General features: G+C 46.1%; 1 protein-coding gene across 4 annotated transcripts in view; it reads left to right on the top strand.

Moving 5' to 3' along the window:
- Positions 1-27,003, top strand: part of MATN2 (matrilin 2) — a 147,782-nt gene that overhangs the window by 113,285 nt on the left and 7,494 nt on the right. For 3 of the 4 annotated variants that reach the window (XM_041769458.1, XM_041769457.1, XM_041769456.1), the window contains 6 exons: positions 2,208-2,330; positions 2,637-2,759; positions 14,873-14,995; positions 16,214-16,336; positions 18,585-18,707; positions 22,109-22,522. In XM_041769458.1, coding sequence (XP_041625392.1) covers positions 2,208-2,330; positions 2,637-2,759; positions 14,873-14,995; positions 16,214-16,336; positions 18,585-18,707; positions 22,109-22,522 — 1,029 coding nt within the window. The remainder of the gene's footprint in view (positions 1-2,207; positions 2,331-2,636; positions 2,760-14,872; positions 14,996-16,213; positions 16,337-18,584; positions 18,708-22,108; positions 22,523-27,003) is intronic. The other variant, XM_041769459.1, reaches the window with a different exon arrangement.

Genomic DNA, 27,003 nt, shown 5'->3' with positions numbered 1-27,003 from the left:
TACAGAGCAATCCTCAGGAAGACTTATGCCCCTTCGGTCTTTAGAGGGAGCAAAGTGTGTCAATTAGGCTTTCTAAGGACTGATCTCGGTGTTCAAAGAACTTTTGAACCAGACAGTGTGGCTATGTACTTGTGTGTGGAAGTCTCTGAGGCCTAAGAGAAACCAATGGGGAGCAGAAGGTGTTCCATTCAACAAGGAGACATAAAGATGGATCTGGGTACACACACTCTGCCGTCTTCCGAGAGTGTGGGGTCTGCCAGCTGGCAGCCTTGGCAAGTGTCCCAGGACAGGCTGGGCATAACCTGATAGAGCCACCTAGAGCCCTAGGGGCCCTGGCCTGCTCCTCTCTACCTGCATGCCTTGGGGGAGCCTAGAAGGACTCAGAAAGGGGCAAGAAGAGATTGGGCCATAGTGTCTCTCTGGGATCAAATAAGAAAGCGAAACCCCTGGGTGGCTCAGTGATTGGGCATCTGCCCTCAGCTCAGGTCATGATCCCGGGGTCCAGGGGTTGAGTCCCACATCCGGCTCCCTGCAGGAAGCCTGCTTCTCCCTCATCGTGTGTCTCGTGCATAAATAAGTAAAAATCTTAAGAAGAAAGAAAGAAATGAAAAAAAAGAAAAGAAAAGAAAGAAAAAGACCACTTAGCTTCCAGAAAGTATAAACCAAGCCATTTCTTCCTAGGAGCTCCCAGAGAAGGCCGTGGTGTCCTGTTCTCCTCAAGTACTCAGGGAGACCCAGGCCATAATGACAGCAGACCTTTATGAGGTGCACATTCTGTGAGGCTGTGGTAAGCACTTGCCAGGCACTCACTCACTGTATCCTCACAGTAGCCTTATGAGGCATCTACAGTCTTATCCCCATTTAAAGAGAGGGAAACTGTGGCACAAAAAGATTAAGTAACTTTCCTGGCATCACATGACTGGTTAATGATGGAACCAAGATGTGAATATGAGCTTCTGACTCCTGAGATCCTGCAAGAGTAGGCACATCCACCAGTGGAATGTTCCAGAAGGCCCTTTGGGAGAGAAGCCTGCTTAATGGCCCAGCACAAGGCCTTCAATGTCTCTCCAGTCCCTGGGTGTGCATTTTATCCATCAAGGAATTCTGGGAGGCAGCATGGAGGGCTCTCTGTGGGAGCCATTCACCACAGCTGTGTATTCACTGTCCGCCAGTGCTCACTGCCCAGGGGAGCCAGCTGTGCCACGCTTGGGTGCCAGGATGGACCACACATGCAGGCTGTGGCTTTGGTTTGTTTTCTGAATCTGGGTGTCCTGAGTATGGGGGGGTGAAAACACTTTTTCTGTGTCATTTTCAGAGAAAAATGAAACTAGACAATGAATTCTTTCCCAGGGATACTTAATAAGCATCCACTCAGCGATCACTGCGCCAGCTACAGGTTTGAGGGCCTTCCGGTATCAACTTCTCTCCTCCTCACCACATTCCTCTAAGAAAGCAACCATCAGTCCCCATTTCTCAAGTCAGGAAAGGATGGCCCAGAGGCCAAGGGAATGCCTGGTATTTCCTAGCTAGGAAGCAGTACAGGCGGAATTTGAGCCTAACTGGGTTGATGCCACAACCCTCATCATTCTTGAGTACCACTCCACAGCTGTGTGGCTTTGGGCAAGCCACTGGACCTTCCTGAGCCCCATTTTCCTCCCTGAGATGGGCTCACACCTGCCTTGAGGATTGTAGATTAGGGTGCCACGGCCCTGGCATAAAGTGCTGCTGTCACTAACACCAACAAAGGATTTGTAGGCGCCTTACTCTTCAGACACAGAAATGGGAAGAAGGGGAGCCTGGGTGGCTCAGCAGTTGAGCATCTGCTTTTGGCTCAGATCATGATCCCAGGATCCTGGGATCAAGTCCAATCCTGCACTGGGCTCTCCGCTCAGTGGGCGGCCTGCTCCTCCCTCTGCTCCTTCCGGTCTACTCATGCTTTCTCTCTCAAACAAATAAAATCTTTTAAAAAAAATTTTTTTAAATAAGAAAATAACTGTGAAGAACAAACAAACAAGGCTGATTTCCCAGAGGCCAGCCTCCAGGGGTAGGACCAAACCTTCCAGCCCTGCTCTTCCTGATGCTCATGAATAAAGGGCTCCTATGGGATCCACCTCGGGCCCTGGGGCAGGGAGGGTATTTCTTTCTAGTGCCCCACTGTCTGTGAGGCTTGACAGGTTTCTCTGTGCTTTCCTGTGTGGCAAACGTAGGGGTGGATCACTGCGCGGAGCAGGACCATGGCTGTGAGCAGCTGTGCCTGAACACTGAGGATTCTTACGTCTGCCAGTGCTCGGAAGGCTTCCTCATCAACGACGACCTCAAGACCTGCTCCAGTAAGCCCCCTTCCCTGCCTTTCCTGTCGGGGAGGTCTGCCACAGGGGGAAACATGAGCACTGCCTTGGGGGAAGCAGGGGTGGCTCATGGTCCTCTCGCCCCTCTGACTTTTCTGTGCCTCCCAGTTGTGGGGGGGGTGGGAGTGTCCTCTGGGGACTGCATGTTCTGGAGGGGTGGGGGAGCAGGCTGCGTGACTTTGTGGGGGCAAGGGGTGTAGATAGACAAGACGGTGTCTACCTACTGGGTTCCCAGCGGCAGCACCCGGGAGGCTTACTGACCAAGTCTCCCGCTGCCTGGTTTCCCAGGGGCGGATTATTGCTTGCTGAGCAACCATGGTTGCGAATACTCCTGCGTCAACACTGACCGATCCTTTGTTTGTGGGTGTCCTGAGGGATACGTGCTCCGCAGTGACGGGAAGACCTGTGCCAGTGAGTGTTCCGGGTGCAGCGACAAGCAGGACTGACAGGGGCCGTGTGCGGGTGGAGGATGCCGCAGGCAGGGTTCGCTGGGCCATCAAGGAGGCCTCCTTGATACCCACTCTTGAGCCCCGGTGCCCTTCCCCTGCCCCGCAGCTTCCTTCCTCTACTCCCCCAGACAGCGTTTTCCTATTTCTGTAGTGTGCCTTGGGCTCATGTGGAAGCTGGACAGAGCCTTATTTCTTGCCTTTCTCTTCCCTACCCCTACTCTGGCGGAATGGGGTAGCCAGCCGGCGATGCCCAATAACACAATGCAGACCAGTCTGTGGGTGCTGACTTCTTGCCAGTACTGTGCCAAGTGCATGCAACCTCGAGTTCTAGCAGTACTCTGGGCTCCCCAATTTGTGGTGAAACTGCAGTTCAGATTAAGTAAGGAGCCTGAGTCACCCTTGTTAGAGGGATGGGTTCAAGCTCTGGTCTATGGGAGTCCAAAGTCAGTCTTGGGAAAGGAGGAGGCTTCTGAGAAGCCTTCCATCCCCTGCCCCTCTTTGCCTCATGATCTGGCCGCAGATGGAGAGGTTGACAGTGATGCTCCCTGGGTACATATATCCTTGCAGCTGGCCCCAACTCCTGGGTCCATTCATTAAAAACAAAACAAAACCAAAAAAAAAAAAAAAAAGGCCCCTCTAGCTCCCTTTCTCCTCAAGAATGTTGTGTTTCTGCTCTGCAATCTCAGTGGACTAAAGTAAATACTTTAAAAATAGTCGTTTTGACAGAAGGAGTCAGAAATGGAGGGAAAAGACTATAATTTTCCTTCCTCATCCTCCTGGTCTTTCTGGTTCTGAGGCTAACCACCCTGACTACTGATACAATCGTGGCCACAACCTAAATTATCCACCTTTGAATGCTATCCATGGTCACGGGGTGAGCTGATGCACAGCTGGGTGGGCCCCTCTTTGCAGACCATAATGTCTACAAATGGACAAGAATGTCTTCCTTGTCCCAGATGGATTCCAGAGGCCTGGCAAACGGCTTCTCCACCTCTGGCCGCTCCTGGCCACCCACCGCCCCTGCCCCTGCCCTTGCCCTTGCCCCTGCTCCTGCCCTTGTCCCTGCGCCTGCCTCTGCTGGGCACACCCCCGGGAGGACGAGTGCACTGGGTCTAGGATGAGGCCGGGTGCCTGGAGTTGCATCTACATGTGACTGATGCCAGAGTCAGACGTGTAGCTTTTTATTAGTTTGCTTTAATTTTCCGTCATCTTAGATATTCATGACCTTCTTTTGTCCTCCCCCCTTACTGCAATCCTCAAGAGCAGACTATAAGCTGGCTGCGGGACTTCCAAGAAATTCTCACAGCCTTTCCCAACAAACGCTCTTCCTTTTCCTTACCATCACACGGCCCTCAGGTCCATATGGGTCATGCCACTGATGCTTTTTAATGTTGCACATCTCCCCGGTTAAAGTGCAATGCCATCAGAAGTGAATTTTGATGTGTTTCATATAGTGAAAACTTCTGAGATGAAAACTTCTGAGATGATCACATAGGATAAGTATAACCTATCCTCTGGGAATTGTATCACCTAAGAGACTGATTTTACCCGCTGGCTAATAATACATAGGCGTTGAATTGTTCCCCAAATTAAAGGCTGTCTGTCTGCCCTGGGGTGATTCAGTCTGGCTGCTCTGTCCAGTAATAATGGGCTTTGTTTTCTGTGTGGCCATGGCTAACTGGGGGCTATGTTTCCCAGCTCTATGCCAGATGACAAAGAGCTGGAAAACATGACTCCAACCTTTTGGAAAAGCCAGCTGGGCAGTAGTGGGGTGAGAGCCCCTGCTAGGGGCCAGCCAAGCCAGCTCAGTTTGTAAGAGTATCTTTCATCCTTCAGAAAGGCAGCCTCCCTTTAGAGCCTTGGTAGTAGATACTGTGGATAATACTTGAGTCACTTTCCAGAAGGTTCTCTGAAGCATAGAGAGCAGACCAGGTTCCTAGTGCCCTGGAACTAAGTGAGCATTGTTACCTCCACACACCTGCAGGCACCCTGGGCTCTCTAGCCTCTGGGGTGAAGCCCATCCTCCCTTCTTGTCATTGGCCGGGAAGCTGTGATCGTAGATTCCTCCTTGAAGCCTTCCATGTATTGGGCGGTTGATGCACGGACTAGGGGCTGAGGTAGGGAGTGGCAGGGGGTAGTCTCTTCCATGAGCTGAAGCTGAGAGGCCTCCTCCCCTCTCTAGCTCCTGGTGATTTCCCTGAGGTAGACCTTTTGCAATGGTGTCCCAACATCATTGTGGAAAGACCCCACAGGCTAGATGTGCATGGAGTGCACCGCCCACTGGTCTGCCAGCTCCTATGGAGCCTGCGTCTTGTTTGGAGCCTGAGTTCCCCCAGGCCTGGCCCATAGGAGATGCTCACCAAAGTTCATTGAGTGAGACAGTGAATGGTCAGAGACCACATGTCTTTTTATCCTACAGCACCTGGAACGGGCTGCATTGCCTGCTCATCATTCTTTGGTGGCTCTCCCCTGTCTCCCAAAATAAATGTCCTGTTGCATTTCTCAATTTGGCAATGTCAGAGAACCCCTTCCTCCACCTTTTGAGCCCCACCCCACGTGTTCCAGATCGTCAAGAGGGTGAGACCTGTGGTTCTTTGAGCAGCCACTGTACCTGCAGCCTGTCCTTTCTCCACTTAGCACAGCCTTCCCTTCTCAGCCTTGCTCCTGCAAACCCAGCCTGTAGACAACATTCCCCACAGAGAAGTTCCTGCTGCCAGCCCACTGGGAGCCCCTCCCCTGCCCTCTCACCCTGTAGTTGGTACTCTTTGCACATATCTGAGAAATAATGTGGCAGAGTGGGAATAACACTGAACTAAGAACCCAAACACTGGGTTAAATCTTGTTTCCACCTTGGGTAAGAGAATTGACTCTTTCTGGATCTCATTGCTCAACTGCCAACTTGGAATGATTATTTCTGCCTCTCTCTCAGGGTTGCCAAGTGGCACAGGGAAAGACAAAAGTTGAAGTGCTTTTGGAACTTGTAAATTGCCATTGACCCCAAAGGTACTCTTGCTGGGGTCTTACCTCCCCCCATGAGACTGCCCTGGATGAGGAGAAGGCTGGGGTAGCAGCTTGTCTTGCCACCTGAAGACCTACCTCCGAGGGCTGGGCCTGCTTCTGTTGGAGGAGCCCTAGAGATGGGCCACCCTGGGAGAGGTCAGACTCATGAGCCCCAAAGGCTGCTGTCAGACTCTGGCAAGGGGGAGGTGCTGACAGGGATCTGGGCCACAAGCCACAGAGCCCTGGAAATCCTAGTCCAGCCACCACAGGCGAGTCTGTGGAGGCCTGTTGGCACTCCCTCTCCCCTAGCTTGACTTTGAAAGGCAGAAAGCAGCCCTGAGTAAGGCAAATGGAGTATTGTAATCTACTCAGGCTGCCATAACGAAATACCATGGGTTGGGTGGCTTAAACAACAGCAGTTTATTTTCTTATAGTTGGAGAAGCTGGAAGTCCAAGATCAAGGTGCCAGCATGGTCATGTCCTGAGGAGAACCCTCTTCTTGGCTTGCAGATGGCTGCCTTCTTGCTGTGCCTTCACATGGCAGGTGGGGGGTGAGTGGGGGGTGAGGCTATGGTAAAGAATAAGCTCCAAGGACACAAATCCCATCATGGGGTCCCTACCTCATCTAAACTTAATGACCTCCCAAGGACCCCACCTCCAAATACCACCACACTGAGGGGTAGGGCTCCCAAGTATGAATCTTGTAGGGGGAGGAGGCCATAATTCAGTCCATAGCAGGGAGTGAGGGGAGAAGACCACCTTCACCCTCTGTATATTCACATTATAGGAACAGAAGGAAGCCTCGAGATCTTGCATCTCTTTTGTGGAAAACAAGCACAAGAAGGAAACTGGTGTCTCCAGGCTGGCCCTGATGGTCAGGGGCAGAGGCAGGACCAGAACCCAGTCCCCTGATTCAGGACCTCTTGCCCAGAGTGAGATACCCTCTAAAAGCATGTCTCAGCTTAGCTAGGTTTTGGTTTGTCTGAGCAAAAACCATTAGAGAGTTAGCAACTGATTGGCTGTTCCTAGTTTTATTATAAGAAACACCCAAAAATGGTTAATCCTCTCCATTGGCCCTCATTCCCCTCTTGGCAAGCTACCGCAGCTTTTCCCTCTGGGGTCGATTTGGTTTTAACATCCTCCTATGTGGAGCCACAAACACAGGATGGCCATCTGCCATCACCACAGAGGTGCAAGTCCATGGAACACACGATCCTGCAACAGCTGTGCCACGGGTGGATGTGACTCACTGGATGTAGAATCCAGATGTGAGGGCACTGTCCCCACCAGCATGTGAGGCTGCCCACTGAGGGGCCTAAAAACCTGTGCTGTGTCCTGAAACCTGTAATCACCCTGATCACATATTGTAGGTCCTGTTCATGACGGGGCTTTACTGAGGTGCGTGGACCTGCCTCCCTAAGGATGGAAGGAAGAGGATTCTTCTCTTAGAGGGAACATATTTTCTTGCCATGTCCTGAGATTTTCATACATCCTCTCATCCATTTCACTTAAGTGGTGGTTACCAGTAGTTTGTCCTCAATCTCGTCTCTGGATTTGAGTCTGGGGACTACCTTGAGCTCTTGGTCCATTTGTTTTTATTCTTCGCAGGTATTTAGCCTGCACCTGTAGTGCACTGGGCACTGGGTCTCCCTGAGGTTGATGCCAGTTCAGTTTCTGCCCTGAAAGATTTCAAAGTTTCTCAGGGAAGAAAGCTATTAAAAAACCTTTCATGTGATCTGGGGAGAAGAGGTGCCACAGGAGACGTGAATAAAGACGTGAGGGGGACCCTCAGCCAGTCTAGAGAGTTTCCGGGGAACGAGATAGTTGATCTGACATCTGGAGATTAAGGCATGAGCTAGCCAGAGATGGAGGGAATTATGGTCTGAATGTTTGTCTCCTCCCAAATTTATAGGTTGAAATCCTGACTTCCAAAGATGATATTAGAAGGTGGGGCTCTGGGGTGATTAGGTCATGAGTATGGGGTTCTCATGAATGGGATTAGTGCCTTAATAAGAGATCCCACGGAGGCCCCAGTCCCTTCTACCACATGAAGAATCACGGAAAAATCGACAGCCTTGATGAGGGTCCTCACCCAACCATGCTGGCACCCTGATCTCAGACTTCCAGCCTCCAGAACTGAGAGCTATGCATCTCTGCTGTTGACAAGCCACCCAGTTTGTGGTGTTTTGTTAGAGCAGCCAGAACAGCCTAAGACAAAGGAGGAGGAGCTTCCTAAGCACAGGAAGCAGTGTGCAGAAGGAAGCCCAGTTGCAGTGAGTGAACTGAAGGAACTGAAGTGTGCTGGGTGTTGAGTACCGAATGCCAGAGGACAACAGGTGAGCCCTGGACCTGGAGGGGCAGGCAGGACAGATCACCACCAGCCGTTAGAGTTACATGAAACTGTTTGCAGGCCTGGCCTCCCTTGAGAAAACTATTTTATTTTGTCTTCTGAGAATCTTCCAGCCTGAGTAGACTGCTGAGCTGGGACGACCACCACATGTGCCACTGGACCAGGAATCACAAACCTGGTGGATTTGTGGTCTAATCAGAACTTGGCCCCCAGCAGAGCTGACACAATTCACCTCTGCAGATTAAGAGACATTGGGAAAGTCACTTCCCCTCTCTGTCCATCCTTTCCTCAGGTCTAAAATAAAGGGTTGGACCAATAAATCTCCCAGGTCCCTTCCAGCCTGAAGGCGAGAATAGTGCCTAGCAAAGAGCAAGTGCTTCAGAAACACTTGAATGAATGAACTCCTTCCTAGGGTTCCCACCATTCTCCCTGGGCTGAAGGCACCCCATGACTGTGAGTCGGGGGTGGTGGCTCCCTTTAACTGTTAGTGAAAACACTGAGGTACCGTCCTGTAGGGGAGTATCTGACTCTGGGCAGAAGCTGACTCCAAGTTAGCAGAAGCTGACTTGGTTGAATGGGAAGCAGCTAGAACCTGTAGTCAGGAAGTTGACTACAATATATTTTAGGCATTTTCTAATTTACCACATGTGGCTCCTTAAACTATGAGTGACCCAGAATGTCTATGACATGCAGAAACTGGACATTTTGCTGAGCAAATGTGAAGTGTGCACTCTGCAAGGCTGGTGTGGGGGAGAGTGAGGACCACCCAGCATCCACCCTCCACATCTGCACATGCAACTTTTTTTTTTTAAGATTTTATTTATTTATTTATTTGAGAGAGAGAGCATGAGCTGCAGTAGGGGCAGATGGACAAGCAGACTCCTTGCTGAGCATGGAGCCTGATGAAGGACTCAATCCCAGGACCTCATGATCATGACCTGAGCTGAGGTCAGATGATCAACCAACTGAGCCACCTGGTATCCCTGCATATCACATGCAGCTGTTGATCTTGGGGTCATGAGTTCAAGCCCCATGTTAGATATAAAGGTAACTTAAATATAAAATCTTTAATAAAATAATAAAATAAAAATATGTAGGGGCACCAGACTGGCTCAGTTGGTAGAGCATATGACTCTTGATCTTGGGGTCATGAGCTGAAGTCCCACACTGGGTATTAGAGATTACTTAAAAATAAAAAAAAAATTTTTTGATTAGGCTCCATACCCAGTATAGAGCCCAATGAGGGCCTTGAACTTATGACCCTGAGATCAAGACCTGAGGTGAGATAGAGTCAGATGCTTAACTGACCAAGCCACTCAGGTGCTCCCTCAATAAAATCTTTAATAAAATAAAAAAATAAAACCTCTGCACACAACCCCTGGGAGGAGGGTCTGGTTACCCTTAATTTTCAGAGTAAGAAACTGAGGAAATGTTTCCTTTTACTCACCAGGCATTACAGGGGGCACTGGGAGCTGCAGGAGGGAAGGGCAGGCACAGTGAATGTGTGGTCTCCTGATCAGAGCGCACGTGAGCGCAGTCCAGGGAGGACACAGGTGAAGACCCAGACTAGCACGTGACTTCCTGCTCAGTGACAGGGTACTATTACCAGAGGGGCCGGTGCCTACTGCTTTGAGGCCCCATGTGGGGAGGCCTGGGAAGACCTCAGGAAATGGGAGGTGGATAGGGAGGAAGGAGAGGCAGGGGAATGGCTGTGCAGACCATGATGGTGGGAGGGCCCCTGGCTTGGTGCTGAGGGGCTCACTGCAAGACAGTACCTAGCAGTGGGAGGATGTGAGAGTGGGCCAGGAGAGGCTGGGGGGATTCTGGGTCCTTTTCAGGACCTAAAGCAAAGCAAGGGAGTGATGTGAAAATACTTGCATTTTGGAAAGAGGACTTAGGACGAGGGAAGGGAATGGACTGGAGGGGGTAAAAGAGAGTGTGGAAATCAGTAGATGATGCAACAGCTCAAAAGAAAGACAGTGGTGTTTGGTTCTTGATGGTAAAGGTGCAGAGTAATCTAGACACATGAGAAGGTCTCTGAACGTAAGGTCTGTGTCCACCACCAGCGTCTCACCCCTGGTAGTTTATATTGGAATCAACTGTGGGCTTTTAAAAAAAAAAAAAAAAGATTTTATTTATTCATTAGAGAGAGAAAGAGCAGCGGCAGAGGGACAGGGAGAAGCAGACTTTCCTCTGAGCAGGTAGCCCAACTATAGGCTTGATCCCAGGACTCCAGGATCATGACCTGAGTGGAAGACTGATGCTTAACTGACAGAGCCACCCAGGTGCCCCACCTGTGGGGCTTTTAAAACATCCAGACACCCAGGCAGCATTCTATACCCCCTGAAGCCGAGACTGTCTTACACTGATATGACTTCATTAGAGGACAACTTGGAAATATTTATCAGCTGTTAAATGTTCATACCTTTTAACTAGGCATTTCTGCTCCTGGATATTTATCTTCAGATATGCCTTTATATTGTGTCCATTACAATAACATTTATAATATTAGAACACTAGGCACCACCTAAATGCCCATCCAGTAAAACACTGACTAAAATGATGGTGCAGGTTTAAAAGTAAGGATGTAGAGAGTCAAAGGTGAGAGAGAGGCAAATAAATGTTTCATTCTAAATCTTTTGTTCTCCATAAGAATTTTTATTTAAATTTTAACGTATTTTTAGAATAGGTAGTGGGCTGGGGCACCAAGATGGCTCTGTCAGTTAATTGTCTGACTCTTAATTTCAGCTCAGGTCATGATCTCAGCATCGTGAAACTGAGCCTAGTTGGGCCCTGCACTGGGTGTGGAGCCTGCTTCAGATTCTCTCTTTCCCCCTCCCTCTGCCCCTCCTCATACTGTGTGCACATGCTCTCCCTCAATCTCTCTCTCTCTCTCAAAAAAAAAAAAAGAAAAGAAAAAAGAATAATTAAAGGGTTAAATGGTCTAAGAATCAAAGCAGTTTGAAAAGACACATTGAGAAGCTTTACTCCCCCTTTTGCCCTCCCGTCCCATTCCCCACCTCCCTTCCTATCAGCAGGGCGTGGAGCTAGCCTCCAAGGTGGCCACGAGTGATCCCATCTGCTGGTATTCAAACCCTTGTGTGGTCCTCTCCTTCGCTGTTGGTCTGTGTGAACCATGGTCTGTCACTTTTCAAATTAAATTACAAAGGAGATTGTGGCTGCCATCTCGAGTGCTCTTTCTCATTTCTTGGATCATTTGCTCTCAGAGAAGCCATGTTATAAACTGCCCTGTGGAGATACCCACATGCTGAGGAACCTAAGCCTCCTCCCACTAATCGCCAGTGAGGAACAGAGTGAGGCTTGCCAATAAAGATGTGAGTGAGCTCGGAAGCCCCTCCTGTCGCTCCAGCCCACATCTTCAGTGCAGGTCTTGAGAGTTCCTGAGTTAGAACTACCCAGCTAAGCCACTTCTGGATTCCAGACCCCCAGAAACTACGTGAGACAGTGAATGTTGTTTTAAGTGGCTAGGTTTGGGGGTAACTTGTTACACAGCAACAGACAAATAATACACTATATTCACTAGTTTATTCTTTATCCTTCATGTTTCTTTATGTGAAGAAAAGCAAATATAAATATACATGTTTATTTCCTCCATTTTCTTACCCACACACAGAAAAATGGTGTACTATATATACCCCCTTCTGTGCCACTTTTTCCCCTTCACTCAATGATATTTTTGGAGATTTTATATCATTACATAGAACACATTCTCATTCTTTTTACAGCTGCTTAACTCCCTTATTGCTGGACATTTGGATTGTTTCCCACTTTTCATTATTACAAACAATGCTGCCATAAATAGCTTGAAAGTACATCCCCTCATATGGTACCAGGGTATCTGTAGAATAGAATTCCAGAAGTGAAGTTTCTAGGTCAAAGGTATATTTTCTAACTTTGGCAGATACCCCGCCTTAGGGGGAGTATGCCCTTTAATATTTTTGAATCATGTGCCTGTTCTGCCTTTTAAAAAAGTCTAATGCTCATGTGAGGTGGAGAATTCCCACTGCTCTAGTCTCCACCAATTAGCTGCTCTGAGGAGACAGGGAGGAAAAAGGTTAAAAATCCAAACTTGCCATGTGCTTTAAAAGCATGCACCCAATAAGATTTCAAACAGCTGCTAATGTGAACACTGAGGAGAGCTCAGAAACTGAGCTGGGAGCTCCTGTGATGGTCTGTGGCCAAGGGTGACGTGGATAGTGGCTTTGGGCTCAGATAAAGGAAGGCCGCCCCCATCTGCTCCGTGCAGATGCAGACCACCATGGCTCAGGGGCCGTATGGAAAGACTCAGCTACTCTTCATGATGAAAGCCTGACATGGAGCCAAGAAGACAGGACAGGGCATGGGGAGAAACTCCAGAAAGAAGGGGTGTGCTGGGGTGTTAGCGGGGACAGGTATCTGTCTGGATTATGGCTTCACAAGGCTGGCCTGAAAGAGTTATTGCTGTTTTATTATGTTGGAAAATGGAGTATTCTTATTATAAATTTACAGGAAAAAAATGCTCACCTCCACAGCCAGCCAGCTGTGTGTATTGTGGATCACTCAATTGTATTTCCACTCAACACTACGTGAAGAACTACCCCCAAGCCACTGGGGAATGTTGTGCATTAATAATGAGTCTAGTTTGTGCCCAGAGAAGTAAGTCATGTTCAAATAACACGGTCCAACTCTACTTTGACTCTCTTCTGCAGTTATAATTTTGGTTAACATAATATTTTCCCATTGTTCAAAGATTTTGGCAGCACTTCTGCCCAAAAGAAGACAGGCAAAATTCCCTTCATGTTTGAAAGCTTACTTTATGATATAGCAATGCTATGTAGTTGGGGAAAACATGGGATTTATTATCAGAAGATTACATTGTGAGTCTAGTGCTATCACATATTAGTAATTGATCTTGGCGAGCCATTAATCTTCCCAAACCTTAGTCTTCTGGTTGGTAAGTGAGACTAAGAACAGCTGCCTCCACTACCCCACAGGGTGGTTCTCAGGACTCCCCTCCAACGAGAAGTACTGCAAAAATGCCTTAAAAATAAGTGTATGGTCCGTGCTTGATTATACCAGTGATTATGTACTTGAGAGCCTTTATCTTATGACTTCAATGACTATCCATTGTAAGATTCTTCTCGATCTGAAATGATTGAGTTGACTCCCAGAATTGAGTATCATTCTTATAGGAAGTCATTTCCCACATTGTGCTCAGTATCAGGCTTTTAAAATATCAGCTTGGTTTCCTCAGATTCACAAAGAGAAGCTGCCCCGGCCCTGTGGATGGCAAAGCCATTCTTTTTACTCTGCAGCCTCCATCATCCGTGACTCTTCTCTCATATCCATATGAGGATGGCCTCTTCGTATCAAGCCATCAGCAAAGCTTGTGGGCTCTACCTTCAGCATACAGCCAACAGTGTGACCATGTGTCACCATGCTGGCCGGGGTGGCCTCCATTCTCCCTCCTCACCCACTTCGTGTATGCCTTTTACAACAAAGACGGTTCATGCCACCCACTTCTCAAGACCCTCCAGTGACCCTTTCTCATTCAGATTCCACTGCTGCCTGTGAATCCCAGATGGTCTCCCCTGTGGGCCTCACTGACATCATCCCCTGTCGGGCTCAGATGACCTGGGTCATGCCTGGCTCTTGGCCTTTCCTGAAACGTGCCACACACACTCCTACCTCTGTGATTTGCAAATGCTGTTCTTTGCTGAGAGTGCTGTTCTAACCAAATACCACACGTTCACTCATCTTTTCAGGGCTCTGCTCAGTGGCACCATAACTTCCTGCAGCATGTAACATAACATGCCCTCCCCAGCCCAGGGAACATCATCTCTCCCCTATCCTGCTTTGCTTCACAGCACCTTTTGCATCTGAGATATATATATATATATATATATATATATATATATATATATATATATATATATATCCATTGTTTGTCTTCCCCCTTCCTCTCTCCCTCACCTGCTGCCCAATGTAAGCTTCACAAAAGCAAAACTGTCTTACTCATTGTTAAATCCCCAGAGCCTAGAAGAGTACCTGACTCAGAGTAGGAACACATGAAATAGTTGACGACTGGATAAATAAATGGAGAACAGATTATCTAAGTGTGACACATACATACATACATACATACATACATACATAAGTAGATAGGTGGAGAAGTTGATATTACAGCTAGATTATAGCCAATAAAGAGTAACTTATTTTTTAATATTTATAGGCCATATGTCTCTCTTATAAATTATCTTGAATGTCTTTTGTTCATTTTCCCTATGGAAATGATTTTATTTTATGTACTCTTTATGAAGAATTTTTGCACATAGACATATTTTCTGTTTTGAAATGTGCATTGTGGGATAAGACACTGCTTTAAGATATCTAAAATGTCTTTTTTTTTTTTTTAAAGATTTTATTTATTTATTCTTGAGAGATAGAAGGAGAGACAGAGCCAGAGACACAGGCAGAGACAGAGCCAGAGACACAGGCAGAGGGAGAAGCAGGCTCCATGCACCGGGAGCCTGACGTGGGATTCGATCCTGGGTCTCCAGGATCGCGCCCTGGGCCAAAGGCAGGCGCCAAACCGCTGCGCCACCCAGGGATCCCTCTAAAATGTCTTTTAAGATTGAGTAAGTCACTAAAAGAAACAGATCAAATTAAGTCACTGATGTATGAACCATTTCCTTCTGTTTTATTAATTCCAATTGGATTCCCAGAATTGGACTCCTGTGCTGTGGGGGACCATGGCTGTGAACATTCATGTGTAAGCAGTGGAGACTCTTTTGTGTGCCAGTGCTTTGAAGGGTATATACTCCGTGAAGATGGGAAAACCTGCAGAAGTAAGTTTTTATTGGAGTTGTCTCACATTACTGTGTCTGATTTTTGCATAAATTCTACTATCCTGATCTCTGTTTAAATCAGCTACTCTCAAAAGCCAATGCCCCATGATGATTCAGTATAATGTGGGATCCTGGATGACATCAGAAAAATGACATCAGGTTAAAAACTAAGGAAATGTAAATAAACCTTGGATGTTAGTTGGTGTTAATGTATCAATATTGGTCCGTTGATTGTAACAAATGTATCACACTAATATAAGTTGCTAATACTAGTGGAAGCTGGGTTTGGTGTTTTAGGAACTCTGCGCTATCTCCTTCTTTCTGTAAATCTAAAACTGTTCTAAAAAATAAACTCTGTTGAAAGAAAACACAAACAAGCAAAGAAATGGACAATGAAATAAAACGTAGTGCTTAGAACTACAAGAGAAGTTGCTCCTTTATGCCCTGTGGCAAGAAACAAGATCTAGCAGCTTCTAGCCCTGCCATTTATTAGCTGGGCAAGTTGTTTCACTTCTCTGAGCCTCTGTTGTTGCTGGTAGCACAAATCTCTCAAAGAGACCACCGCATGATGAGTCCATTCTTCTGTTTCAGAAAGCAAAGCCTCTTAGATAGGGCCAAGATGCATCTGTTTAATCAAAGGGAAGTATGTAACCCTGAGCAAATGGTTTTCATCCCTATCGGTCATCTTTCCCTCAAGTTTCTCAAAGCACTTTGCAAAGAACAACTCATATTTGACATGTTTGAAGAAGAGATAGGTAATTGGAATTATTGCTCTCATTTTCCAGACAGATAGGAAAGGTAAGGTTCCAAGAGGTTAAGTGATTCTCCAAAGCCATGTGTCAGGGACAAAGCCAAAATTAAATTTCAGTACCACTAATCTAAACTGAGTTTTAATCTTCTAAGTAACCATATCATACCAGTAATGTTCCTTTTGCTCTTAGAAACTGAATCTACAGAAAGCCAATGACTGATTGCATTTAATGAGATATTGAAGTAGGTGCTGGTTAGTGGTGCTGCAGATGATAATGAGGAAGTTTGAAGAGTTAACCTAAATTAGAGCCGTTGAACTTCATCCTCAATTTTTACTTTGCTCCCATGGATCACTGAGCAAAAGGGGGCCTGGAGCACCTGGTGGCTGAGATGGATGGATCTTCCAAGGTGAAGCCCGGGGAAATTTTATGTTGGTAAAATTGTGTTAACTTGCTCCCCTGCCCTCAGGGAAAGGTGTCTGCCAATCAGTAAACCATGGCTGTGAGCATATTTGTGTGAACAGTGATGAGTCGTACATCTGCAAGTGCCGGGAAGGATTCCGGCTTGCTGAAGATGGGAAGCGCTGCAGAAGTAAGTGGTCTCCAGGTAGAGATGAACTCTTCTGTCTGCTGGACTGGAAAGTTATATAACTTCATTTAATATTTAAAATCTTCCCTTATGAGCAATGTTACAGTTACAAGTTCCTGCCATAGGTGCTCTGAGAGTGTTTGCTATCGATCCTTATAGGAGACCTTTAGTTTTTCAGGACTTTCTCAGTCAGGGTCCTGAGTTGTCAGGCTCTTTGTGTCTCCATTTCTTCCAGTTGCTGGCCCTTCCATGACTACTGTGTGGATGCCCACAGCCTCCCACAGAGCCTGGCTAATCATTGGACAGACTCAGAATCTCTGCCAGCAATTATCATGAGGATCACAGGATAATTACAGCACTTTTGCTTCTCACAAGACCTTAGAAATAAGGGAAGGGGACTAAGGGCTTTTTCTGTGGGTTTTATTTATCCATTTTCTCTATCATTTGCTTCTATAGGTCACTCAGAACAGATTCTGAGAGTACTTAGAAGGTATATTAATCAGTTTACCTAGAGAAATAGAACCGAGAGGATGTAGGTGTGTGTGCCTATAGACAGGGATGGAGAGAGAGAGAGAGAGAGAGAGAGAGAGAGAGAGAGAGAGAGAGAGAAAATCCACTATCTGCAGGGCAGGCCGGCAGGCTGGAGACCCAGGAAAAGCTGGTGCAGCTCCTTTCCAAAAGTAGTCTGTAAGCAGAATTCCTTCTTCCTCAGGTGGTGGTGGGGGCTTCAGTCTTCTTTCTCAGAAGGTCTTCAACTGATTGGAGGAAGCCGATTCTATGGAGTGTACTCTGCTCAAAGTCTAATGATTGAAATGTTAATCTCATCTAAAAAAATACTTTCACAGCAGTATCTAGACTGGTGTTTGATGGGCACAATAGCCTGGGCAAGGTGACATATAAAATGAACTATCACAGGACAGAAAAAGAGAGCGAGACAGAGAGAGAGAGAGAGAGAGAGAGAGCGCACATGAGCTTGGTGAAGTAGTCACTAGAAGAGCACAGGGCAAGGATTTTTCTCCACTGTGAGATTCGGAGCTGCTAAGTCCCTATGAGGTGGGGGTTTGAAACTGTCTCCTTGCTTTAGTGGCACTCTGCTCCAGTGGGCAGGACGGGTCTTTTTTAGTTTAGGCAAAATCAATTCACTAGCTTCTGAAGTTGATTTGGGGGAATTTCCTTGCAGACTCCTTTGAGGTAACTTGGGACCTCCTGCATGTCAACAAAGCCAGGTTAAGAGGAGCTCACTGTCCTCATTCCTCCACTGGGAAGAGGGGCTCCTACCTTGAACGAGATTTTCTTTTTGAACAGTGGACTCCTGGGATGCCAACAGGACCCTGGCCTGACTTTGCAGATCTCCCCACACCATCCTGTTTTGCCTTCACACTGCAGTGTTCTCTCTGTGGAGACCATGTCTGCAGTTCTGCCCATTGTCTCTGCCCAAGCTGTTGATGATTTTATTTCTATGAATGCAAGTGTACACACGTGCACCATTTATTCATGCAACATATTCTTTGCTTAATAAATTGGGCTGTTGTATACCACGCCCAACGTCCACTTCTGGAATTTGATCACTATATCAAATATCACCATTCCCACTTCTAGGGTGATCTGTAGTTACCAATGCCAACTTTATAGGAAACTCCTCCTTCTTGGGGGCTAATGACAGAGAAGAGCTATAGGCTTTCATGTGATGGAGGAGGAGCACATGGGAAACACATGTCTCAGCTGTGCCATCAACTTGCTGCAAGACCTCAGGTGACTCTGTGACATGTTTTGAGTTTCTTCATGTATACACTGGGTATAATTATTCCTGCTTTTGTCTTCTTACAGAATGTTGTAAAGATTAGAGGGCTGTAACTACTCTGAAGCATTTAAAGTACCTCACACATGAGAAACGTTCATTAATTAAAACTATAGTGTTTGGGATGTCTACGGGAAAAAAATCAGTAGTTTGGGAAAGTCAAAACCCAAAGCAACATTAAATAATTCTAAAAATTAATAAGAAATACAGGATACCCAATCACCCATCTAACCATTCAGACCTGTGGGGGCTGGGGCTTTCTGAGAAGAGCTTCTCCCTTCCCATGCCCTATCCTGAGTATTAGAATGAAAAAAGGACATATTATGGAGGAAGTTTAAACGGAAATGGTTTTTATAAAAATGGATTACTTCTGTGATCGTGACCTGATATGACCATTCAGTCTAGCTCATTCCTGCATGGATGAGGTTGCTCAACTCCCTACATTTCCCTCAGGGAAGGATGTCTGCAAATCGACCTACCACGGCTGTGAACACATTTGTGTTAATCATGGCAACTCCTACATCTGCAAATGCTCAGAGGGATTTGTTCTAGCTGAGGATGGAAGACGGTGCAAGAGTAAGTGATCTGAACTTGACTTTCTGCTTTAATTTGGTTTGGGAGCAATTGCTCTTTGGAATATTTTCAGGAAACAAATCCTTCACCTCTGCTTCTCCCATAATGGAGCTTAACTGAGGCACCTATGGAAAAACTTTTGGTTTTAACTGACAGTAAATTTGCTATCAGCCAAAAGGCTGGAGTGATCTGAGGCTGAATGAGCATATCTAGATGAGAGATGTAAGATTTTTCCTCTGCCCTGTGCTGGGGAATTACATTCTGGGCTAAAATGAAGAGGAAGATAAAAAGAAAGAGAAAGATAGATCTAAGTTTAAACATTAAAAAAAAAAAAGCCCTCTAAAGTAGCAGGAAAAAAAAAAGGAAAATTATTTTGTGAGCTCAGAGTAGAGAAGACCTTTCTAAACATGACATGAAACATACAAACCATTTTTTTAAAGAAAATGCATAGTGAGAGATTAAAACTGATATCTTTTTTTAAAACCTATTATCCGATCAAAAAGGTTGATGACTCCTCATGTTGACAAAGGTATATCGTAATGGCAGTTATAAACTTATCACTGTGTGTCTGAATCAGTACAACCATTAGAGAGCAGTTTGGTAATATTTTAAAGGCAGTTCCACTTCTATTTGTATTAGATAAATAGACATGCACACACATACATACATATACATATGTCCTTTTGTAATGTTTAAATTCTGTTCCATGTGAATGCATTATTTTTTAGAAAAAATATTTTTAAAAAAAGGTAAGGACAAGCAAGAGTTAGGAAGCAGCTTATACTTAGTACTTGTACTTAGGAAGCTCAGTACTATGTCAAGTGAAAAATAAAGGAAGAAACTGGGGATCTTTGTAGAAAAAAGACTTGAGGAACCATTCCAATACCAAAGTGACAGTTACTTCTTTTGTGATTTATATGACACCCACAGGGAAAGAAAGAACAGTGGTCAGAAGCTATAGCTCAGCATGAGGACAAAGACACTGTCAGGGAAGCTGCGTGATTAGTTAGTTAAGATCATGAACTTTGGGTCAGACAGACCTGGACTTCAACCCCTATTCCTACTACCTGTGTGACCTTAGACAAATTATTTAACTTTTCTGAGTCTCAGTTTCTTCATCTATAATATGAGGAATAAACTCCAATAAAAAATATATATAATATGAAGAATAATGCTTCACAGAATCGGCATGAGTAATAAAGATCATGTATTTAAAGGTGCTTAGCCCAATGCTGGCACATACTAACTGCCCGAAAAATATTAGCTATTGTAATCATCCACAGCAGAGATGTCCAGAGGTGGGGCGTTAATGGCGAGGTGATCTCTCCATCATGAGAGGTGTTCAGATCCAGGCTGAATGGTTACTGGGTAGGGCTATCATAAAGATGTAAGCAACAAGAGGGCTGTACTGGTCTTGTCTTTAAACATCTTTAAGGTCTTGTCCAACCCTGGAATTCTGAAACTCTGTGAAAATTAAATTCTGAAGGCAAAACACTGCTCCATTGCAATCTCCTTAACTATGAAAGGAAAATGCTCAGATATGGTTGTAGCGACCCTCCTGCAAACAAGTAGCCAACCAAGGAGCCATCATTCTTCCTGGATCAGAGAGCACAAATCTGGGACTTCTTGCCCTTATGTTCTTCCCCTTTATCCAGCATTCTTACTTCCTGGAAAAGCCTTTTGTGCCTTTTGATGCATACAGGCTGCAAGTACTGATTTTGTTCTGTAAGAAAAGAGTGTGTGGGGAAGACGACAAAAGAGACCTGCTGCTGGAAAATTATTCTAGTGTTTCTACAATCTGCTGGAGAGCCATGTGCAGGCCGCCTGAGAGTTTTTTGTTGTTGTTGCTGATTCAAGAATAGGCTGTGAATGTAAATGAAGCCCTGAACTGACCTTTTCTTCTTTCACTAATAAATGGTCAATAAGTTGAATAATAGGGATAAGCACTTAACGGGAAAAGAGAAGAATTCAGCCCCCTTACCACACACACACACACACACACACACACACTAGCATATTATTTGGAGGCCACACACAGAAATAATTTTGCTTTTGTGTGTCCTTACTTGCTTATATTGTTGTGCTCGACTTCCAAATATTAGACAACTGCTTGATATGTGAAAGACAATGTTATATATAGTACATACTGTAGATCGTTTGAAGTGAGATCATTCATTTGGGATCTGTACATTTTTTTTATGCAGCTCTAAATAACAAAAAGTCTGTCCATACCCAGATTCCCAGATTGCTTAAATATTCGCATAGAGCTTTCCTTTCGACCATTTGAGTTGCCTGAAGAGCTTCCATACAGATAAAGAATTCACAGTGATGATTCATTTCTAAGCTTCAATGAGTTGATAGGGTAGTTACAGGTATGCTACCCAAACACCACCACCTCCTTCATTTATTCCGTCAACAAGCATTTATTGAACAACTCTTGTGTGTCAGGAATGGGGGTACAGAAGTGAATAAGACATGGAACTTGCTGAGGAGGAACTGGCAGACCAGAGAGGCTGACACGTAATCAGGTAGCCAGTGTGCCATGTGGAGTACCGTACTGACTACACTGGACTGGAAGCAACTTCATGTCAGGGATTTTGCCTTGGTCACTATTGCAATCCCACTGTGCCTGCTGCCTTGTGTGAAGTAGGTACTCAAGAAGCAAATTTTTGTTGAATAAATCAGTAGTTGCTAGGAGTACAGAGCATAACTAATCCAAGCGGCGTTACTAGGAAGGCTCTCTGGGAGAGATGACAGCTGAGCTGATTTAAGAATTTCCTTCTCTGGGAGATAGAACGTAAAGACTCCTAACTCTGGGAAACGAACTAGGGGTGGTGGAAGGGGAGGAGGGCGGGGGGGTGGGGGGGAATGGGTGACGGGCACTGAGGCGGACACTTGACGGGATGAGCACTGGGTGTTTTTCTGTATGTTGGTAAATTGAACACCAATAAAAATTAATTTATTAAAAAAAAAAAAAGAATTTCCATCTCTGCTCTGTGTCAGAATGCCAGCATTGGGGTAATGTCACCCTCCTGGAGTAGAGCTGCAGGAATCTTGTGGGTGCTGTCAGACCCTACAGTGTACTCTACACACAGTCCCTCCCAGACGTGGCTATCAGTGACACAGAGTACAGTATGGACCTAGTTTCCCTGACAGTTTGTACCTCTGGTGGGTGATTTTGTTTGTGAAAAATGCTATTTTTGTCAATTGAACAAGCCACTGAGAAAGGCAAATGTGAAAATTACTGTGGCTTGTGACTCTCCCCACCCCTTACGGAGTCCTGTGTATCACCTAAAGAAAGATGCTTCTCCGGAGTGGCTCTGCCTGCAGCTGGAGCCTGCTCCTCTTGTACCCTGCCTGCCTCTTGATCTTGTAACCATCTCAACTTTCTTTTCCTTCCTGAGGATGCACTGAAGGCCCGCTTGACCTGGTCTTTGTGATCGATGGGTCCAAGAGCCTCGGGGAAGAGAATTTCGAGATTGTGAAGCAGTTCGTCGCGGGCATTATAGACTCCTTGGCGGTCTCCCCCAAGGCCGCCCGCGTGGGGCTGCTGCAGTATTCTACGCAGGTCCGCACGGAGTTCGCCCTGGGAGACTTCAGCTCGGCCAGAGACATGAAAAAAGCCGTGGCCCACATGAAATACATGGGCAAGGGCTCTATGACGGGGCTGGCCCTGAAACACATGTTCGAGAGAAGTTTTAGCCCAGTGGAAGGGGCCAGACCTGTGTCCCCCGCGGTGTCCAGAGTGGCCATCGTGTTCACGGACGGCCGGGCTCAGGACGACGTCTCGGCGTGGGCCCGCAGAGCCCGGGCCGGCGGTAAGAGGGGCGGGCGGGCGGCCCGGTTCCCGGGATGCTCCGACGGGCCCAGGCGGCGGGCGCCGCGCGGGTCTGAGCTGGGGAGCGGCTGCCTGCGGAGCACCCCCACCCGACCCCGAGTCGTCCCGCCGCGCTGCTGGCCCCGCCCCCGCCCCGGCCCCGGCCCCGGCCCCGGCCCCGGCCCCGGCCCCGGCTCCGCCCCCGCCCCGCCCCCGGCCGCAGGGCCCAAGCGCGGCTGCTCGCTTTCCGATGCCCCGAAGAGGTCGGTACAGGAGGTTCCTGCTCGGAGGGGCCTTTACCGATAGCTTTTTCTTTCTTAAACTAGTGCCTCAGGTGAACACTCGGAGAGCACAACAGCCTTACGATAGCGAATACCCTGGTGCTTGTAGGAGGCCAAGGCCAAGCCTAGCTTTTGAGAGAATGAAAACGTTGGAAGAGATTACGGCTAGGTTCTTCCTCCAGAAAGCAAAGCCTCTTCGAGTTTTCCTGACTGTGTCGTGCTGGAGGGGGGACCTGGGAGTTACTTTAGTTGTGCGTAGATGTAAAGTGTGACAGAGGAAAGTGGACCTCAGAAAAGGAAACCCAGGGACGCCCGGGGGGCTCAGCGCTGGGGCGTCCGCCTTCGGCCCAGGGCCTGATCCCGGAGACCCGGGATCGAGTCCCGCATCCGGCTCCCCGCAGGGAGCCTGCTTCTCCCTCTGCCTCTGTCTCTGCCTCTCTCTGTGTGTGTCTCATGAATAAATAAATAAAATCTTTAAAAAGGGGGAGGGGGGAAGAAACCCAAAAGTTAGGATAGCTGGTAGACCTAGAGTAAGGCAAAGTGACTGGCTTTCTTGGGGAAATGAGAAAATTTGAGGTTTTAAAGCAGTTTGCTTGAAAGCTGCTTTTCAAGAATTGTGGAGGGCACATTGCTCTAGCGAGTCCTATAAGGAGGGGAACGGTGTACTGACAGGGCTTCCTCTCAGGAGTGATGCACCCAGTACCTAGATAGCCAGGCCTGGCACATAGTAACTGTGACTAATACTTGCTGAGTAGATGAACAAGGACACTGAAGTCCATTCCTCCTCACAGGAAGGCTGGCACACACTGAGACTCTTTGTGAAGGCAGCTATTTTATTGGTATTGTGTACCTCACACCGACTTCTTTTTCTCTAGCCCAATACAATAGTAGCCATGAAAAGTGTCCTCTTGTGAACCCTCTGAATGGACTGTAAAGCTGGCTGCTCAGACCCTGTTCCTCTGCTTTCCTAACTTGAGAACTCAGGTCAAACCCATGAACGCCTCCAGCCTGCATTTTTAAAGTGTACTGAGGGAAATATCTTGTCTCCAAAGACCATGGTTATCCCTTTTGTGTGTCTCATTGAGATCAGCCTACCTTACTCTTTTGCCTACTCAGATCCCCACCAATCACCCAAGGGCAGATCGTACGAGAAACTGTTATTTATTTGGTTCTAAAATCAACAAAATTTACTAAAGTGACATCCTCTGGATGAATTTAATTACTCCTATGCCTAGCTAATATTTTTTTCAAAAGATAAAATAGTAGTTATCCTTTTTAGGAAGTTTGTATGAAGTCACTGGGCTCCCAAATATGTTGAACTTGCCTATTGATCCAACACAGACTTACAGCAAGGCATAACTCTTGCCCCTTGGCTTAAGGAGCCATTTGTGTGTGTGTGTGTGTGTGTGTGTGTGTGTGTGTGTGTGTGTATGTGTGTTTTAATTCAGCCTAATGAATTAGCCAGAACAAGACATCAGTCCTACGAAATGTTGAAAATGGGAGTGAATTTAAGTTCTTACTGTGTTTTAGTTTCAAGCAAGGCATATAGGGAGGAAGTGATCTAATGACTTATGTTGTTTAGAAAAGCTTTTGGAATACAAACGATTTTAAAAACATATTATGAACAGCTATATGCCAATACATTAGGCAATCTAGAAGAAATGGACTCAATTCTGGAAAGCCACAAATTACCAAAACTGGAACAGGAAGAAACAGAAAACCTGAACAGGCCAATAACGAGGGAGGAAATTGAAGCAGTCATCAAAAACCTCCCAAGACAAAAAAGTCCAGGGCCAGATGGCTTCCCTGGGGAATTCTATCAAACATCTAAAGAAGAAACCATACCTATTCTACTAAAGCTGTTTGGAAAGATAGAAAGAGATGGAGTACTTCCAAATTCGTTCTATGAGGCCAGCATCACCTTAATTCCAAAACCAGACAAAGACCCCACCAAAAAGGAGAATATCCTTTATCCAATATCCCTGATGAACATGGATGCAAAAATTCTCAACAAGATACTAGCCAATAGGATCCAACAGTACATTAAGAAAATTATTCACCATGACCAAGTAGGATTTATCCCCGGGACACAAGGCTGGTTCAACACTCGTAAAACAATCAGTGTGATTCATCATATCAGCAAGAGAAAAACCAAGAACCATATGATCCTCTCAATAGATGCAGAGAAAGCATTTGACAAAATACAGCATCCATTCCTGATCAAAACTCTTCAGAGTGTAGGGATAGAGGGAACTTTCCTCAGCATCTTAAAAGCCATCTACGAAAAGCCCTCAGCAAATATCATTCTCAATGGGGAAGCACTGGGAGCCTTTCCCCTAAGATCAGGAACAAGACAGAGATGTCCACTCTCACCACTGCTATTCAGCATAGTACTGGAAGTCCTAGCCTCCGCAATCAGACAACAAAAAGACATTAAAGGCATTTAAATTGGCAAAGAAGTGGTCAAACTCTCCCTTTTCGCCGATGATATGATACTCTACCTAGAAAACCCAAAAGCCTCCACCCCAAGACTGCTAGAACTCATACAGCAATTAGGCAGTGTGGCAGGATACAAAACCAATGCCCAGAAGTCAGTGGCATTTCTATACACTAACAATGAGACTGAAGAAAGAGAAATTAAGGAGTCAATCCCATTTACAATTGCACCCAAAAGCATAAGATACCTAGAAATAAACCTAACCAAAGAGGTAAAGGATCTATACCCTAAAAACTATAGAACGCTTCTGAAAGAAATTGAGGAAGACACAAAGAGATGGAAAAATATTCCATGCTCATGGATTGGCAGAATTAATATTGTGAAAATGTCAATGTTACCCAGGGCAATTTACACGTTTAATGCAATCCCTATCAAAATACCATGGACTTTCTTCAGATAGTTGGAACAAATTATTTTAAGATTTGTGTGGAATCAGAAAAGACCCCGAATACCCAGGGGAATTTTAAAAAAGAAAACCATAGCTGGGGGCATCACAATGCCAAGAGTTGAGGTTGTACTACAAAGCCGTGGTCATCAAGACAGTGTGGTACTGGCACAAAAACAGGCACATAGATCAATGGAACCCAGAGAATAGAGAACCCAGAAGTGGACCCTGAACTTTATGGTCAACTAATATTCGATAAAGGAGGAAAGACTATCCATTGGAAGAAAGACAGTCTCTTCAATAAATGGTGCTGGGATAATTGGACATCCACATGCAGAAGAATGAAACTAGACCACTCCCTTTCACCATACACAAAGATAAACTCAAAATGGATGAAAGATCTAGATGTGAGACAAGATCCATCAAAATCCTAGAGGAGAACACAGGCAACACCCTTTTTGAACTTGGCCACAGTAACTTCTTGCAAGATACATCCACGAAGGCAAAAGAAACAAAAGCAAAAATGAACTATTGGGACTTCATCAAGATAAGAAGCTCTTGCACAGCAAAGGATACAGTCAACAAAACTAAAAGACAACCTACAGAATGGGAGAAGATATTTGCAAATGACCTATCAGATAAAGGGCTAGTTTCCAAAATCTATAAAGAACTTATTAAACTCAACACCAAAGAAACAAACAATCCAATCATGAAATGGGAAAAAGACATGAAGAGAAATCTCACAGAGGAAGACATGGACATGGCGGACACGCACATGAGAAAATGCTCTGCATCACTTGCCATCAGGGAAATACAAATCAAAATCACAATGAGATACCACCTCACACCAGTGAGAATGGGGAAAATTAACAAGGCAGGAAACCACAAATGTTGGAGAGGATGCGGAGAAAAGGGAACCCTCTTGCACTGTTGGTGGGAATGTGAACTGGTGCAGCCACTCTGGAAAACTGTGTGGAGGTTCCTCAAAGAGTTAAAAATAGACCTGCCCTACGACCCAGCAATTGCATTGTTGGGGATTTACCCCAAAGACTCAGATGCAATGAAACGCCGGGACACCTGCACCCCGATGTTTCTAGCAGCAATGTCCACAATAGCCAAACTGTGGAAGGAGCCTCGGTGTCCATCGAAAGATGAATGGATAAAGAAGATGTGGTCTATGTATACAATGGAGTGTTACTCAGCCATTAGAAACGACAAATACCCACCATTTGCTTCAACGTGGATGGAACTGGAGGGTATTATGCTGAGTGAAATAAGTCAATCAGAGAAGGACAAACAGTGTATGTTCTCATTCATTT

The sequence above is a fragment of the Vulpes lagopus genome, chromosome 9 (assembly GCF_018345385.1).
Source record: "Vulpes lagopus strain Blue_001 chromosome 9, ASM1834538v1, whole genome shotgun sequence".
Lineage (NCBI taxonomy): Eukaryota > Metazoa > Chordata > Mammalia > Carnivora > Canidae > Vulpes > Vulpes lagopus.
The sequence above is the reverse complement of the archived record's forward strand: the minus strand, read 5'-3'. Positions and strand labels throughout refer to the sequence as shown.